This window comes from Rhinolophus sinicus, linkage group LG05, assembly GCF_036562045.2.
Source record: "Rhinolophus sinicus isolate RSC01 linkage group LG05, ASM3656204v1, whole genome shotgun sequence".
Classification (NCBI taxonomy): domain Eukaryota; kingdom Metazoa; phylum Chordata; class Mammalia; order Chiroptera; family Rhinolophidae; genus Rhinolophus; species Rhinolophus sinicus.
In genome coordinates this window covers 96,452,542-96,468,651 of record NC_133755.1, presented here as the reverse complement: position 1 = coordinate 96,468,651, position 16,110 = coordinate 96,452,542, and the positions used below count along the sequence as shown (strand labels likewise).

The 16,110-nt window shown below is 36.8% G+C and overlaps 1 protein-coding gene across 2 annotated transcripts in view; it reads right to left on the bottom strand.

The window, feature by feature from the left end:
• Nucleotides 1-16,110, bottom strand: part of TFAP2D (transcription factor AP-2 delta) — a 54,425-nt gene that overhangs the window by 5,170 nt on the left and 33,145 nt on the right. For both annotated transcript variants that reach the window (XM_019734607.2, XM_074333058.1), the window contains one exon: nt 15,549-15,662. In XM_019734607.2, the coding sequence (XP_019590166.1) occupies nt 15,549-15,662 (114 nt within the window). The remainder of the gene's footprint in view (nt 1-15,548; nt 15,663-16,110) is intronic.

Genomic DNA, 16,110 nt, shown 5'->3' with positions numbered 1-16,110 from the left:
CTCCAATTATTTAGAACACAAGAACGGTCAGTGCTTGGGCAACTATGTACACCAGAATTTGTAATATCAGACATCATCATAATAAAGCATATGGATATCATTTTGGCAGTGCCTTGCCCTCTGAGCAGGAATACTGATTTTAGCTCCATTTCCACAATGAGATAACTAGAGGAGAATCCATATGCTTTAGGATCGATCTGGGAGTCTGGACAACAAATGGAATTGATCTGAGTGGTGGAAGAATCAATCATAGCCGCACCCACAAAAAGAGCTGAGTGAAGCCATCCACTGATGTGCAGGTGGCCCTGGGTACAACCTGCCTCTTTTCTCATGCCTTATTCCTGTTTATGGCTTCTTGTACCATTAGATGAATTTTATTTTCCTCTGTATTACCAAGCCCTCTCGGTTGTGACTGCCCTCTTTACCTACTGCTGAGTATGCAGAATTTAGTTTCACCATGTTAATAATTAAAGTGAACAGCCAATATTTAAGTCTTGAGCATATGCCAGGCCCTGTTCTAAGTGCTTTATTCTGTATCACCTCATAGAATCCTGGTATCAGCACTAAGAAGCAGGTATTATTATTTCCATTTTACAGATGAAGAAACTAATTCTCAGAGAAGTGAAAACATTTTCCTGAGAAATCTGATATTCTGTATTGCCTTTGTGCTTATGTTCTTCTGAGGATGTGTTTTAGTCCTTTTCTTTGAGAAATCACATTAGCTTAGTTTCTCTGTGTTCTTTGGGTAGACTTGTAGGCCTGGAAGATGTTAATTATTCCTATTCACTTTCTGGTCTAAGACCAAGATTTTAAAAGTCAAGTACAAAGTGGAGAGGTCAATATAAATGCTTTAATTCTCCATCTTGAGAAGAGTTGCCACCGTAAAGAGAGATTCTTAAGCTGGTATCCCTTCTTGGCTGATGGCCTTTCTTGCTTCTAAAATACGTATCTGATCATTAGCAGTTTGCATTGTCAGCTTTGCCCTGCAGTGAGAACCAGGTGTACCAAGCCTTCACAAGGGCTCTGACCAGAAGCACTTTGTGATTTGGGGAAGTTATTTAGCCTTGTGAGATGACAATGGTCTGACTAGAACATCTGCAAGATTCTTTCTAACTCTAAGCTTTAATTCACCCGTACAAATGCTTAGTGTGCTCTTCTTAAAACCCAGGATGTGGACAGAAGATTATGGAAGCTGAAAGACCTCTGAGCTCAACAGAGAAGTCTGAAACTTATTGTGGTATATGCAACATAAGAAGAGTAACTACTTGGGGCGGCCAGATGGCTCAGTTGGTTAGAGCGCGAGCTCTCAACAACAAGGTTGTTGGTTCAATTCCTGCATGGGATGGTGGGCTGTGCCCCCTACAACTAAGGATTGAAAACGGTAACTGGACTTGGAGCTGAGCTGCTCCCTCCACAACTAGATTGAAAGACAAGGACTTGGAGCTGATGGGCCCTGGAGAAACACACTGTTCCCCAATATTCCCCAATAAAATAAAATAAAAATTAACAACAACAAAAATGAAAAGTAACTACTTGAAGTGATATCTCTTGACATGAAAAATATTATGTAAATTTTGTTAGTTTAACATTATCTGTACATCAAAAAATATGCATAGGATAATACTAAATGCAAAGGATGGATAGCCTCTGTTCTAGTAGTTTTCAGTGAGGTTTATGAATCCAAACAATTAAAATATTCTAATATTATATTAGAATAGCACAGAAAAAAGTATGAAATCACAGGATGATTCAAAATCTAGGAACATCATGCTATTCTGTTAGCCCCAACCACTCCAGAAAAATAGACGTGTTATATCACTCAGAGTGACATACAAAAAAGAGAAAAGGACTAATGTAGAATATATAGAAAAAGAAAAGAAAAACAGAAGTATGGCTGATTTTCAGTCCTAGACAGAAAATAAACTAAGGCCATCTGTAAGGCAATCCACTATAGTCAAATCTCTAAAATCTTTGATAATGAAGATTGTTTTTGTCTTTAGAAAATAAATACTATTTTTCTTTTTTTTCCCCCCAAAGAATGTCTTTAATACAGAGGTTTCAAACACCGTATTTAAGTCATGCTTGACATTTGCATATATTTCCATCAGATTAACATCAGAGAACATTTCACAAGCAAATATTACCAGAGTTAAATAGTAACCATGATGGGTGATGTGTATAATCCAACTCTAGAAGTTCTTCTAAATTCAAATTCATCTAAAAGTTTATTCTCAACAAGACACATGAAAGAGACAACTAGCATTGTGCTAGATGTGTCATCTTCATGCCACATTTAAAAAAAATGTTGCTGAACACTGGCAGAGGATGCAGATGTTATATCAGATTTTTAATGTACTTGCATTTCCCAGGCCTCGGTCCTCTCCCTTTGTACTCTTATGTCCTATTGCTTTATGTTTTGAAAAGCTTATCTCAGGGGTATTTCCTCTCCATTCCCAAACCTATGATGGCTCTTCCTATTTGTGTACCTTTGCCCTACCTCTTCTTGTCAGCCAATCAAAAGTCGACTCACCTTTCAAAGCTCCTTGAACAATACTGAAAAAAAGGAGTTAATTTTCCTGACCCCTCGATTAAGATACTGAAAAAGATGCGCTCCTGCCAAAGGATATAAACATTTGTCAATGTGACAAGAGGACTGAATAGAATTCTGAGGAGAAAGGAACAACATTCCCTCCAAAAATGTAAAACGAGAACCCAGAGAAGACAATGGGAAGAAAACAGACAGGTGAGGGTAAGATCTCAGTCATGGATATGAGGATGAGGAGTGGGTGGCCTTAGAGCATAAATGACAGTGAACGATATCAGATTTTAATGCAAGTGGCAAATAAGATGCTATATGTATCTTTAAAAATTTGTGGTTTGGGTTCTGACTATAAGTAGGTAATCACAATTATACTCTAATCTTTAAAAAAATACAAACAGTGTTAAAACAAAGTGGAAACAAATCACAAACCAAACAAGGCTGAGATGGGGCCCTACTGACATCGACCTACACTCTACTTGACAAAGACTGCTGCCAGCTTTTGGGTATTAGTCACCTGCAGGAGGCAGCAGCCTCGGGGGAGAACGGGTGGGGACTCCAGGTATGGAAAAGTTTAAAAAAGACTAAAGTTTCCTTGGTTTCATTTGGGAATCTCTGATGCCCAGGCTAGGATTTAGTTTAAAGTTGTATTTCAAGAATGAGGAAAAGGAACATTGCAGAGACAGGCGCAAGGCTGGGGGAGATAGTGCTGTGTTAGCATATGAAAGATTAAATGGTAATTAAGATACTTTGCTTTCTTTTTAAAGTATTTAATCTTTAAAACTGGCAATAGCATAATTAATGTAGTTGAGACTATTTAAGTATAGGAAACTCCTATTTCAGGATAAAGAAAACACAGGCATGTGTTTCTGAGGTACTGGAGTTGTTAGGTAATCTTTGAAAAGTCATAGAAGATGAGAAAGTAGTGAGATGGAACAGAGAAACATGCTTTAATAATCAAAGCTGAGGAACGAGACAGATTTGAGAAACTCTGGACTTTTAAATTACATTGAATTAGTCCCTAAACAAATTCCTTGTGATGAGATTTTTTTTTTTTAAATCAGGTATTGAGTTTGAATTTACATACGGTAATCTTTACCCTTTTTATTATGTAGTTAACTGAATTTTGACAAATACATAGAGTCATGTAATCACCACCATTAGTCAAAGACTATTCTTGTGCTCTTGTTTTAGTTAATTCACTCTCCCCACCCCCAGCTACTAGGAATCAGTCCTAAATTTTCTCTGTCGATTCCAGCTCATTGATTTCATTTTCCTATTGCTAATTTCACACTGAGGGACAAGAAGATTCTGACAACTGACTGTGAGCAATACAGTCACCTGCTGAGAAAATACTCACCAGACTGCTATAGTTTATGGCACCTGATGTTAGAGAAAATGTAACTTGTATTTAACAATCACCTCCTTAATTTTATTCATGGTTTTAAAAACTCCTACTTTGCTGGACCTCTCAATTAACATTCTCTAGAGCATCTTTCTGCAGCATAAACCATTTCTTCAAATGGGCCTAGTTCAGGAAGGTAGTAACAATTTGCTGGACACAGAGGTAAAGCTCTACTTTTTGAGAGAGAGAGAGAGAGAGAGAGAGAGAGAGAGAGAGAGAAATAGTTGAAGGTAAATATACCTTTTAAGCCTGACCAGCTATGATCCAAACTCTACATTTTGACCCTTGCTTGTTTAGTTTAGACTTAACTGATTTGGTAAGGCATTTCCCTAAGAATTACTCGTGACTCGGATCCCTTTCTCAGTATACTGCAAGTGGATACGGCTTCCTTAATCTCCCCTAAATTTCACCTCATTGATTTTGGCCCACCAACTAAGCTTTTTACCACAGGAAGGTATTTCTGAACGTTGGTTCTGCTATCCAGTGCAGGAATTTTCCTCTCTATTTTAATGCCAGCCATTAAGTTACAAATCCACGATGCCTTCAACCACATTGTCAATTAACATGTTGAGCAGAGTGGAATTAATGAGAGAGCCTTGCAGCACTCACTAGAGATGTCCTTCAAGGTTGACAACTGCCCTTAAGTCTACACTTTGGGTATCATTTTCCAACCAGCTGTGACTCTACCTGACTCTGCTGTCATCGAGCTCACGTCCCTCCCCCACCCCAACTTATCATATGGTATCTTTGGGGACACATTGCTAAACTCCTACGGTAAACTGCATTGTTACTGCTCTAATAACACTTTTATCAAAGGAAATAATACAGTTACCTCGCCGGGTTCCTTACTCAACCCATGCAGCACTTCAGTGATCACCTCTATTTTTTTTAATGTTACCATCTCAGATTTGCAATAACCCATTACATGAACAAATTGTGATGAATCCATTCATTGGGATACTTATCAGCAATCAAAAGAAGTTACCTATTGATAAACACGAAAACATGGATGAATCTCAGAATTATTATGTGAAGTGAAAAGAGGCAGTCACAGAAATCTACAGACTTTATGATTTAGTTTAGATGACATTCAGGGGGAAAAGTAAAAACTATAGATAGGACACTGTATGACTGTACTTGACATTAATGAGGAGGGCTGTCAAGAAACTTCCATACAACAGAAATTTCCCAAAATTCTCTTCAAGTTTCTGATCCATGGGTAAGAACATTTTTTCTTGGGGCCAAGACTTTGTGTTTACCTTTAAAATCTCCAAAGCTTCAAGGTTTATTTGAAATGGAAGTCACTATAGGATTCTGAATGCACCTCTACCAGAGGAACAAGAACTATTGTACGTTCCTGAATCTAAGTAAATATGGTTCACAGTTCATTAGCTTTGTTGGATGCTAGAGAAATGTTACAAAGCTGTTTCCATATTGCTGTAGTTGTCCTTCAGAAATGCTTTATCATTACTTTAATTGATTTGTCTAAACTAATTTAAATTAAACCACAAGAGCAATTTTCTAAAATAAAGCCTAAAGCAAACTCCTATGGAATCTTCCCCTGAATTCTTCCTATCTTAGCAAGATCTGGGCCTGGGTTCCAGCACATTCCACCTACTAAGAAAACACTAATTTAATATGTGTTGAAAACAAAATGAAAGCCTCATTAGATTTTTTTCCAGTGAAGACGGGGTCACTCAGTTGTGTCTGCCAACCATGGATGGATTTTTGTAACTTCCTTTTGAGAAACAAAAAGCTGGAAGTAACTTATACTACTATGCTACAAACCAGAAGACTGAAAACCAAGAGAAAATCGCCTGCTGCTGTCATCACCTAAGTAATTAGAGTAAAAGCAAATATCATTTTGTCAAATTTCAACTTTCTACATAGAAAATGTTTGACAGGCAAACTTCTTCCATTTCTTTTGGTGTGTGTAAAGGTTGAAATCGTTTGGGCTATTATTCCTATTATTTTGTTATGCTGCGTCATTCCCGTGGGTGTTTGAGATCGCGTTATCTTTGATTTCCCAACTTTCATACAGATGCCACTGACACCAACTTCAGTTCTGGTTTTTGGCCTGCAGGAGGCATGCACGCGGCAAGATTTAAAGTGAAATCAAGCCTCTTTTTCCTTCCCTCCTGGATTATTCAACAACTGCAGGGCTAGGTCCAAATGTAGCCCGAGGCTCAGGCTGAACTCCCCGCTACAGTTTTTGGTGGTGGCCGGAAAAGTGCCTTCTTGCACTCATGAGAACAGCCGGGAGGTCAGGAGGATGGGAAACAGGCACCGGAGAACAGCAGCAAAGGATTGTGGGGCTTCTTTGCTACACCCCACTTCTTTTCAGAGCTATGAGGGCCAGACCCTTCATCTCTCGGAAGCAGCACAACCCCTGAATATAGGCCACCCGAGGAAAGCAGCTTGGGCTTATCCTCCCAGAACTTGACAGCATCTATCCTTTGCAGCCTGACTGGTTGAGGAAAGACAGGAAAAGGGAAACCGGCTGATTGCACTTATTTTTTACATAGCGTATATTATCCCACGGTCCCAAGTACTTTTAAAATGGAGTTTAATGAAGGTGCATCATTAAGGCATATAGTTCTCTGGTGGCTAGAAATCATTGAAATGTACTCATTAGCAAGGCCTTGACAGCACTCATGAATGTTCTATGTTCCTGCAGCTGGTGGTTCTCAATCCTAGAAACATACAAGAATCATCCGGGAAGCTTATTTGAAAAAATACCAATGTGTGTGTCCCACCCCAGAGTTTCTGATTTAATTGGTTTGGGATGGGTCCAAAACATTAGTATTTTTTAGACAGCTTAGCTGCAGCCAGAGAGTTGGATGTGTTCCCTTAGGGCCAAGAAATAACACCTAACTACCATGTCTGCTCTCCTTCCTAGGAAAAGGCAGATGATGGATTTCCTCAGCATTTCTTTAGTTCCATGGGATGTTAATTAGTAGTCTGAGAAAAAAGAAACGTCTCTGGGATCAAGTTTGGAAAACATGGGACTAAGAATTCCTTCCATTCAAAAATGGTTCCATTCAAATGGTTCTGGGAGCCTTTGACACACTAATGTGTGTTAGCCGTACTTCAAGAGGAGTGTAATAGTCAGGGATGATTACGAGACACTTTCGTGGTGCATCTCATGGGATGTTTGCTCTGTGAAACTCAACTTTGGAGAAATGTGTTTATGATTGCCCTAAATCGCTGCCAGGTTGGGAGAGGTGCTGCCTATCCATCACCTAAGGATACGTTCCTCCTGCTCTTCTCAGCCACTTACTTTGAGGTCCCAACGAGAAATGGGTCCTGGTGATCCCATTTCACTTCAGTCCAGCTCACTAGAAAAGGAAGCTAAGGATACAATCGTCATACACCCAACAGGAGAGACCCAAGTCAATCACATCCAAGTAGAGGTTTTGAAGGTAAAGATATTTTTTTCTTTACTTCTACACTCTGATTTTTACATACGGGAATAGAGCTTCTGGAGATAAATGAACTATTTCCTTATATTTCTCCCTGTGAGACAATTCATATTTTTCTACTTAGTATGGGGAATGGAGACTCGAAGCTTAGGACTCTTGTGCTTTTTAAGATACGTTGTATTCAACTGTTGACTTTTAAAAACGAACGAGTTGCTAAAACATAAAGAGAAGAAATGAGATCATATGGAAGTACAACATAAACAATGATTTCAAATGGCACAGTAAATGGACAACAGGGTAAAATATCATTATTCTAGCAGGAGCCTTAGAAAGCATCCAGTTTAACTCTTATCAATCTATAGACGAATATGCAGAGGCTGGACCCCCGAAATGCCTGCTCTAAATCCACACTTCCAGCTGGTAATCAAGAGAAGACTGAGCTAGGCTCCCCGACATCCATCCTGAGTGTTTCCCATGATCTCATGCTGTCTCCCTACAGATCTCCCACAATCCACAACTCAAGAAAACCAGAAATTACTGAAATAAAAATTTACCAAATTTCTTCCCAGACATTTGCATGTTCCCTAATTAATTATTCACACATAGTTACTGCAGCTCACATTTGCAACTTGTTATTAGAAACAGTTGCCTCTGGTTTCTGTTATTTGAATTACTAATCTATGTGCTGAACCTAAAAATTCATAAAAATGTCGTCAAATGACTGCAATGAATGCTTTGATGTCCGTATCTCCTGCAGCATTTGGTTTAGTGCCATTGCAACTTGTGAAATACAATACGTAAATATTGACAACTGATTTGATTCTTTAATTTCCTACTTAATGTTAAATGAATGTAAGTAATTTAATATAGACTCATACAAGTAATGCATCATGCATGGTTTCATTTGTTTGCTAAAGAAGTGAAAACTTGCCTGTTTTATTTTTTGGTTTTTTTTTCAGTCTACATGGTTGCTAGTGAAAGTTTTCTTCACTCTTTTCAACTTTTGTGTCAATACAGACTGTTCTTGCTTACTTAACTGGTGGATAAGACCTGACAAGTATGTTCTTTTTCTTTGAGCCTGGGAATGGTACTCACTTATAGAGTTTAAGCTTTAAAGTTTAATTTCAACCTTACATAAAGGAGCTTAAGTTTGGGATATATAGGATTTTTTTTTCCTTCACAATTCAGGCCCACTATCTCCAATATCCTTAAATAAAAAGGGCTTAGGTGTCCCCTGGAGTTGGCCAGAACTCCCTGAAGATGTCTTAATATTTTTATTTCTTAAGTGCTAAGCTTAGTTGTGAGTTGTGTAATTTATTTCATGATGTTTTCTTTTGGGATTAGAGATTGAATTGAAATTTCTTCATTTCTCTTCTGGCACTAAAAAAATACTTTCACAAGATTAAGAAAATCATCCACTGCTGATTACCTTCCCTGTCACTTTCTCATCCCAAGAAAATAAAGACAAATAAACAAACAAACAAACGAAAAAACCCCACCAAAAAACAAACAAACACAAAAACACAAAACCACAAAACAACTATACATACTTCAGGCTCCTTGAGGAAGGCTAAACATGCTTACGTTTAAGAAGAGCCAAACATCCTTTCTTCAGCATGTTGCCAAGCACATAGCTAGCTGAGTTGACTGGAACACATGACATATGTGTAACACTAAAGAAAATGGTGATGTCCTGAGATGACTAGCTCAGGAAGAGAAAACTCTGAGAGACATGAGAGCTGTCTTTAGAAATTGGGAGGGAAACAAGATCAAATTGACTCTGTAAGGCCCCCTAGGAGGGGGATGTTACGGAGACAGATGTTGTCTCATTGGAAAAAAGGCCTTTCTAATAGAGCTGTCAGAGATAGAAGGGATGCCTCGTCAAGAAAAGAACAGTCTACCATTGAAAGTTTTCAAGCCTGGAATGGGTGACAACTTGACAGGGATGTTGAACAGAAGATCCAAATATAGAAGAAGAGTGGGAAATGCAAGGGGCTTTCATCAGTGAGAATCAATGAAAAAATTTAATCACCACCACACACACACAGATATCTGGGAATGCCTATACATTTCTTATTTCCAAAGCGTTATGGGAGTAGCAGGAGGATCTATTTGTTAAGAAGTTGTGATGTCAGCATACTTTTTGACTCAAATAGGAGAATTAAGCAAATTGATCATTTCACTTCTCCAGCCCACGGCTCTGGGAATGAACCAGTAGAGGATATATCCAAGACCTAATAGAGATATCATCATAATCTACGTTTATTAACATATATTTATTGAGCACTTACTATGTGCTAAGTACTGTGAGTAGAAAGATGAAAGCCTTTCCTGGTTGCTTCGGTAATTACCTGTACTCTGCTTCATTCTTTATTATAAAATCTGTCTCATGTAAATCTTTGCATGTAACTGTCTTCTACATTAGAAGTTCCTAAAGAATGGGGCAACCATTTAGTCTTCATTGCACCACCTGCCATTCGCACAGTAAAATATGAGAAACAATAAAATTTCCAGCTCCCAAAGTGGGTGCTAAGAAAATGTCCTTATTTTTTCCTAATGGTCTGTTTTCTCTGAACTGTGCATTAATCTAAATTGCTCCCCTATTTATGTTGTCAAAAGAGCTTTTGCTTGACTTCAGCTTCAATGAGGTTATGAGAATATAAGAGACAAAGAAGGGGAAAGTTAAGATTTCCCGAGATGTCAAAGAGGAGAATTCCCAACATTTCAGAAAATGAGATTTCAATATAAGCTGAATCTGTTCTGTCCGTGAAACTCCATGCCCCTGTGGTCTAATTGCAACCACCATTCCTGGGAATTGTGTCTGTGGGGTCTTCCACAGATTTAAAAATTTTTTTTTCCTTTATTTTTTTAAGGAGGGCGCAGCTCACAGTGGCCCATGAGGGGATCGAACCAGCAATCATGGTGTTATTAGCACCACGCTCTAACCAGCCACCCCCCACTGATTTCAACTAATTCTCTTTCCCCTTCCAGTGGGAGTTGTGCTGTCTGCTGTGTTCTCTACAGCAATACACTTTTTTTTTTTTTTTATGGTACTCACTAAATTATAAATAAAGAATAAACCTGCCTCCTGTCATTTTGTTGGAAACAAGCAGCTTTCCAGGCTGGGAATCATGAGGAGGGTCACTGCTTGCAGGTTTCCAGAGCACCCAGATACGTCAACTACCACAAAAGAAAATGGAGGTAGTTATCTGTGCTTTCCAAGGCCAGGTCATTCCCTAGCTTACAGGATATATTCAATCTGCTGAAAGTAAGCCACAGTTCTTAAGGTACCAAATCAGCCATCCTATAAGGTGTAATTCAAGTGCTCTGCGCTGGAAAGGAGATTTTGACTAAATAAAATAGTAGCACAAGGTGACATATAGATGATGTATTATAGAAATGCGCACTTGAAACCTATGTAATTTTACTAACCATTGTCACCCCAATAAATTTAATTAAAAAAATAGCACAAGTTGATGTTACTAATTTGAGTATCTTCTATACCTATCCAATCATGCTCTCTCCTTACTTCTTTCCCAGCCAGCACTCAACAAAACCAGTAGAAAATCAGACTCTGCCAATGGATTGTTTTTGGAGTCAGATGTGACATGTTTCCTTTCTAACTCATTTATCTCCTGAGCTTATGTTTCTATCAAAATTAAAGCTACCGCTGTCAGTAGGCAACTATAAAAGAGACAGACTTTATGCTAACACATTGTTACCCAGATTATTAGCAGAATAATAGCTGTAGAATCTTTTTAATATGTTAGTATCCAAGACAGAATTTTTACATAATTCTCAGTGTCACTATAAAAATGAGTTAGAATTGTTTTTCTTCCAAAAAGAAAAAAAGCGCTGATAGTCTAAGAATATCCTAGGACTGAGATTCCTAAAACTGCCTAATTATCACAATGAACTTCAGATCTTCAAATAACACAGATGCCTGAGTGCAATCCTAGACCTACTGAATCAGATCTTTAAAAGGGTACTTCATTCAGTTCTTAAGATTTTAAAAAAATCTCTAAGAAAGATTCTACTGTGAAGCCATTTTAAGGGCTACACTTGTAAAGCGTGGAGTCTTTTTTAAGATCAGGCAACAAGCTGGTGTTTACAGTCCTATGAAGATAGTCTACTGAGGCTACTTTTAATAAATACACAATAAAAGCAAAAATACACACATTTAAATTTGTTCTACTGACTTCCTTTTGGGTTTTAATGGGAAATGTCCACCATGTTTAAACCTTTTGCTTAAAAGGATGTACAGTAAGTTCTTGAATAACATCATTTCATCATAACATTGATGAGATGCCACAGGAATTTAACTCTTGTTTATATTAATGAGCCCGTGGTAAACTTGGTTTCATTATATGTTGTTTTGCTTAAAGTTGCAGACCCTATTGATGACGTTAAGTGAGGACTTACTGTAGCTTAAGACAGACAAAAGAAGGAAGTTGGACACATACCTTACACTATATACAAAAATTAACTCAAAATGGGTCAAAGACCTAAATATAATATCTAAAACTATAACACTCTTACAAGAAAATATAGTAGGCCAAAAGCTTTGTGACGTTGGATTTGGCAAGGATTTCCTGAATATGATGCTAAAAGCATAGGCAATGAAAGAAAAATTGGCAAATTGAATTACATCAGAAACATCCATGCGTTGGGGCAGCTGATGGCTCAATTGGTTAGAGCACAAATTTTCAACAACAAGGTTATTGGTTCAATTCCCACATGGGATGGTGGGCTGTGCCCCCTGCAACTAAAGATTAAAAATGGCGAGTGGACTTGGAGCTGAGCTGTGCCCTCCACAACTAGATTGAAGGACAACGACTTGGAGCTGATGAGCCCTGGAGAAACACACTGTTCCCCAGTAGTCCCCAATAAAAACAAACAAACAAACAAACAAACAAACAAACAAGAAATAAATTCCCAAAACAGATACATTTAAAAAAGAAATCCATGCATCAAAGGACACAATTAACAGAATAAAAAGGCAACCTACAGAATGGGAGGAAATATTTACAAATTATGTGTCTAATAGAAGGTTAATATCCAGAATATATAAAGAACTCCTAAAACTCAACAACAAAAAAGCAAATCAGCAAATTTAAAAAATGGGCAAAGGATGTGAATAGCTATTTCTCCAAAGATGACACAGAAATGGACAACAAGCATATGAAAAGATGCTTACCATCACTAATCATTAGGAAACTGCAAATCAAAACAATAATGAGATATTACCTCATACTCATTAGGATAGCTACTACTAAAAAAAAAAATGAGTGATGGCAAGGATGTGGAGGAATTAAATAAAATCCTTGTGCACTGCTGGTGAGAATGTAAAATGGTGCAGCCACTGTGAAAAACAGCATGGAAGTTTCTCAAAAAATTAAAAATAGAATTACTATATGACATAGAAATTCTACTTCTGGGTATAGAACCAAAAGAATTACAAGCAAGAGCTCAAAGAGATATTTGCACTCCCATGTTCATAGCAGCATGATTCACAATCACAAGAGGTGGAAGCTTATCTACTGATGGATGAATGGATAAGCAAAATATCTCATATATATACCATGGAATATTATTCAGTCTTAGAAGGAAGGACATTTAACATGTGCTACAACACAGATGAACCTTGAGGACATTAAGCTACATGAAATAAGCCAGTCCCAAAAGGACAAATACTGTATGATTCTACTTATATGAGGTATCTAAAAAGTAGCCAAATTCATCGGGACAGAAAGTAAAATGGTAGGTGCCAGGGGTTTGGGGGAGGGTGAAATGGGAGTTGTTATTTAATGGTCATAGAGTTTCTGATTTGCAAAATGAAAAGTCCTGAAGACTGGTTGAAAAATAATGTGAATGTACTTAACACTACTGAAACTGCACACTTAGAAATGGTTAAGATGGTAAATTTCATGTTGTGTGTTTTTTACCACAATTCAAAAAAGGTGTAATTTAGGAAATATGCTATAAGTGTCTTTTATCACCATACTACTTTCCATTAGGAAATAAAAAGATTTCATCTAAATAAATAATCTAGAATGTAGTTAAAGAAAAATAAATGAAAAATCTGGCAAACATTAAAAAAAGCATAATAAACGGGGATCATAACTTTCTGATAGCAAAATACTCAACATATAAATAATCACACCAAAATTTTATAGATAATACTTTTATCAGTAGATATACCATCTAGAGTTAAATATTTTAAGGTGTGGTTATGTATTTAAAATTTTTGCGACTGAAAATCTTCAGCCAGATTTTCAAACTCTGAAAAAAATCTTTCAGAGTTTTACACCCAAAATCTCTCTCTCTCTCTCTCTCTCTCTCTCTCTCTCTCTCTCTCTCTCTCAGCTCTGGGTAATACCAGATTGCGTCTTACCATATTCTGCATGGGGAGGTAAATAAGAGCATATAAAACCCACATAGGAAACATTCAGTTCAAGTTTAGAAGTGAAAGTTTTCTCTAAAGAGTTCTGTGGCATTAAGGTGGCAAAATGACTCAAGTATCAGCACATTATCAGATTGTGCCTATGCTGAGCAAACAAATGATTTGGCTATTTATTTCACACTGTAGCTCATATTCAATTTATGCAATGATGCTGTATTTTGTTTTGAGCCTGAAAAGGGACAGCTCACTGTCCGATGAAGGCTGCGGTGTCTCTAGTTGAAAATAAAGTAGGTAGTCGACATGACATAGAGTCTTAATCCTCTGTATTTGAACAGTAAGTTCTTCCTTACAGTAAATTTGTAATTTAACAAATTTCCTTAAATCCAGAATTGACTTTGCATGAAAATTATTAAGTTCTGACTTAAACTTCTGAAAAAATTATAAACATTCTTAGTATGTACGTAAATAAAAATGTGGAAAATATTTGTGCAGATATGATAGTGGAGCAATCTACACCATTGAAAGTTGGATCAGTGGTGGAGTAAATAATACATCATTTATCAGAATGTTTACTTTAAATTCATTTTCTCAGTTTAGCTCACCACCACCATATAACAGAAGGCTTCTTATTCCACTTGAAGCTAGGGAAAAGAGGCTTGGAAAAAGTGTCTAAGTTACTCCTAACAACCCAGCTCAAATGTGTAAGGGTCTGGATTTGAAGATGGTTCTACTGACTCCAAAGTCTTTTGCTCTAAACTTCTGGGCATTACATTTTCTTCCTGTTTTAGTATACTCACCTTCACTAACCCAATTGAATCATAGGAGAAAAGTCCTGTGAAATAGATCCTACGTTTGGTACATTTTTAGAAGATAGACCCTAAGTTTAGCCTTCAGAGATGTGTCTATTACATCTTGAGGAGACTTGTGACATTATGGAAAATAAAAGATTCTATTTAAATGTCGCTGATGTTGCAGATAAAATTCCAAATTATTTTATTATAATGGTATATCCTCCTCAACAGCATGGTAATTGAGAAGCATTAAAAACATTTTAAAGTTTAATGTATATTAGTATTTCCTTAGCATTGTTATTTAAACTAAATAATAATAATGAAGAGGGGATATTTTTATATTGATGAGAAATATCATATAGGCATAGAATTGTAAAGTTTTAAAATTGGAAATCTCCTGAATAGTTATCATGTTCTTTTTCACTTTGTATCCAGGACATGAATTAACCAGAAAAAACTCTATTCTCTTCCAAAGCATCTCAGAAAATGAAATTTAAAATATGTTTTTAATAACACCTTCCAAGCTTTTTAATATATGTTTGTGTGGACTAACTTAAGAACCATTTGCAGTTTCTAGTTGTGTACAAATTATACTCCTGGAAAATCCGTCTATGCTACCTCATTAATTTCTGTCATATCATCTGTTCATTCAACAATTTACCTACTCAAGAAAAAGAACTGTTTAAAGGATTTCAGATTCCTGATCGAAAGTGCTACTATTTGAAATAACAGTGTCCACTTTCCAAGTCACAATTTCTTATAATCACATTAATATGTTAAATTTTCTTATCCAAAATGCTTCATGCATTAGTTTTACAATTTTTACTTGGATGCTTGATATTTTAAAAATTTCAGTCAGTCACCAGATAAATATATAAGTAATATCTCTAAATGGATCTGTGATAGGAATTCAAAAATGTCTAGGTTAGTTGGGTTAAATAAAGGCAGTTTTAAAGAGCATCTGAGCAAATTGGAAAACCAGTCTTACCTGAAATGTGTTAAGTGTCTCTGGATGTCCAGGTCTAGAATTGGAGTGGGTCTGGACGATCCCAGCGGTGATCTATCTTGGCTTAGGAGGTCTTGGAATTCTTTACAAATTTGCCTAAAATACAAGATTCAAAGTTGAAGCTGAACTCTTGAAACGGGGATTTAATTTAACCCCATGATATTTTATCAATGGTTTGTTTTCTTTTTTACAAGAGGACTAGATAAAATTTTATAAAGCCACCTATGAAGTTCCATCTACCTCATACAGATGAAGCTCCCAGGGGCAGCTTTGCTCTCTAGTACAATGGGATAATCGTAAACTTTTCAAGGGAGTAACAGTCCACTGGCATTGATAAAACCAATGTTAATTTTAAGGTGAATGAATATTCATAAATTAACCTTAGAATAAGGAAAAATCTATATGAAAGGATCACAACTAATAATTGTTCTTTTAAATTAAAATGTGATTTTGGGGGGATATTATATCAGTAAACAAGTTTAAATCAACGTAGAGGCTTATTTCGGAGCCACGATGCAAGGAGACTTTGGAAAATCTTTTTTCC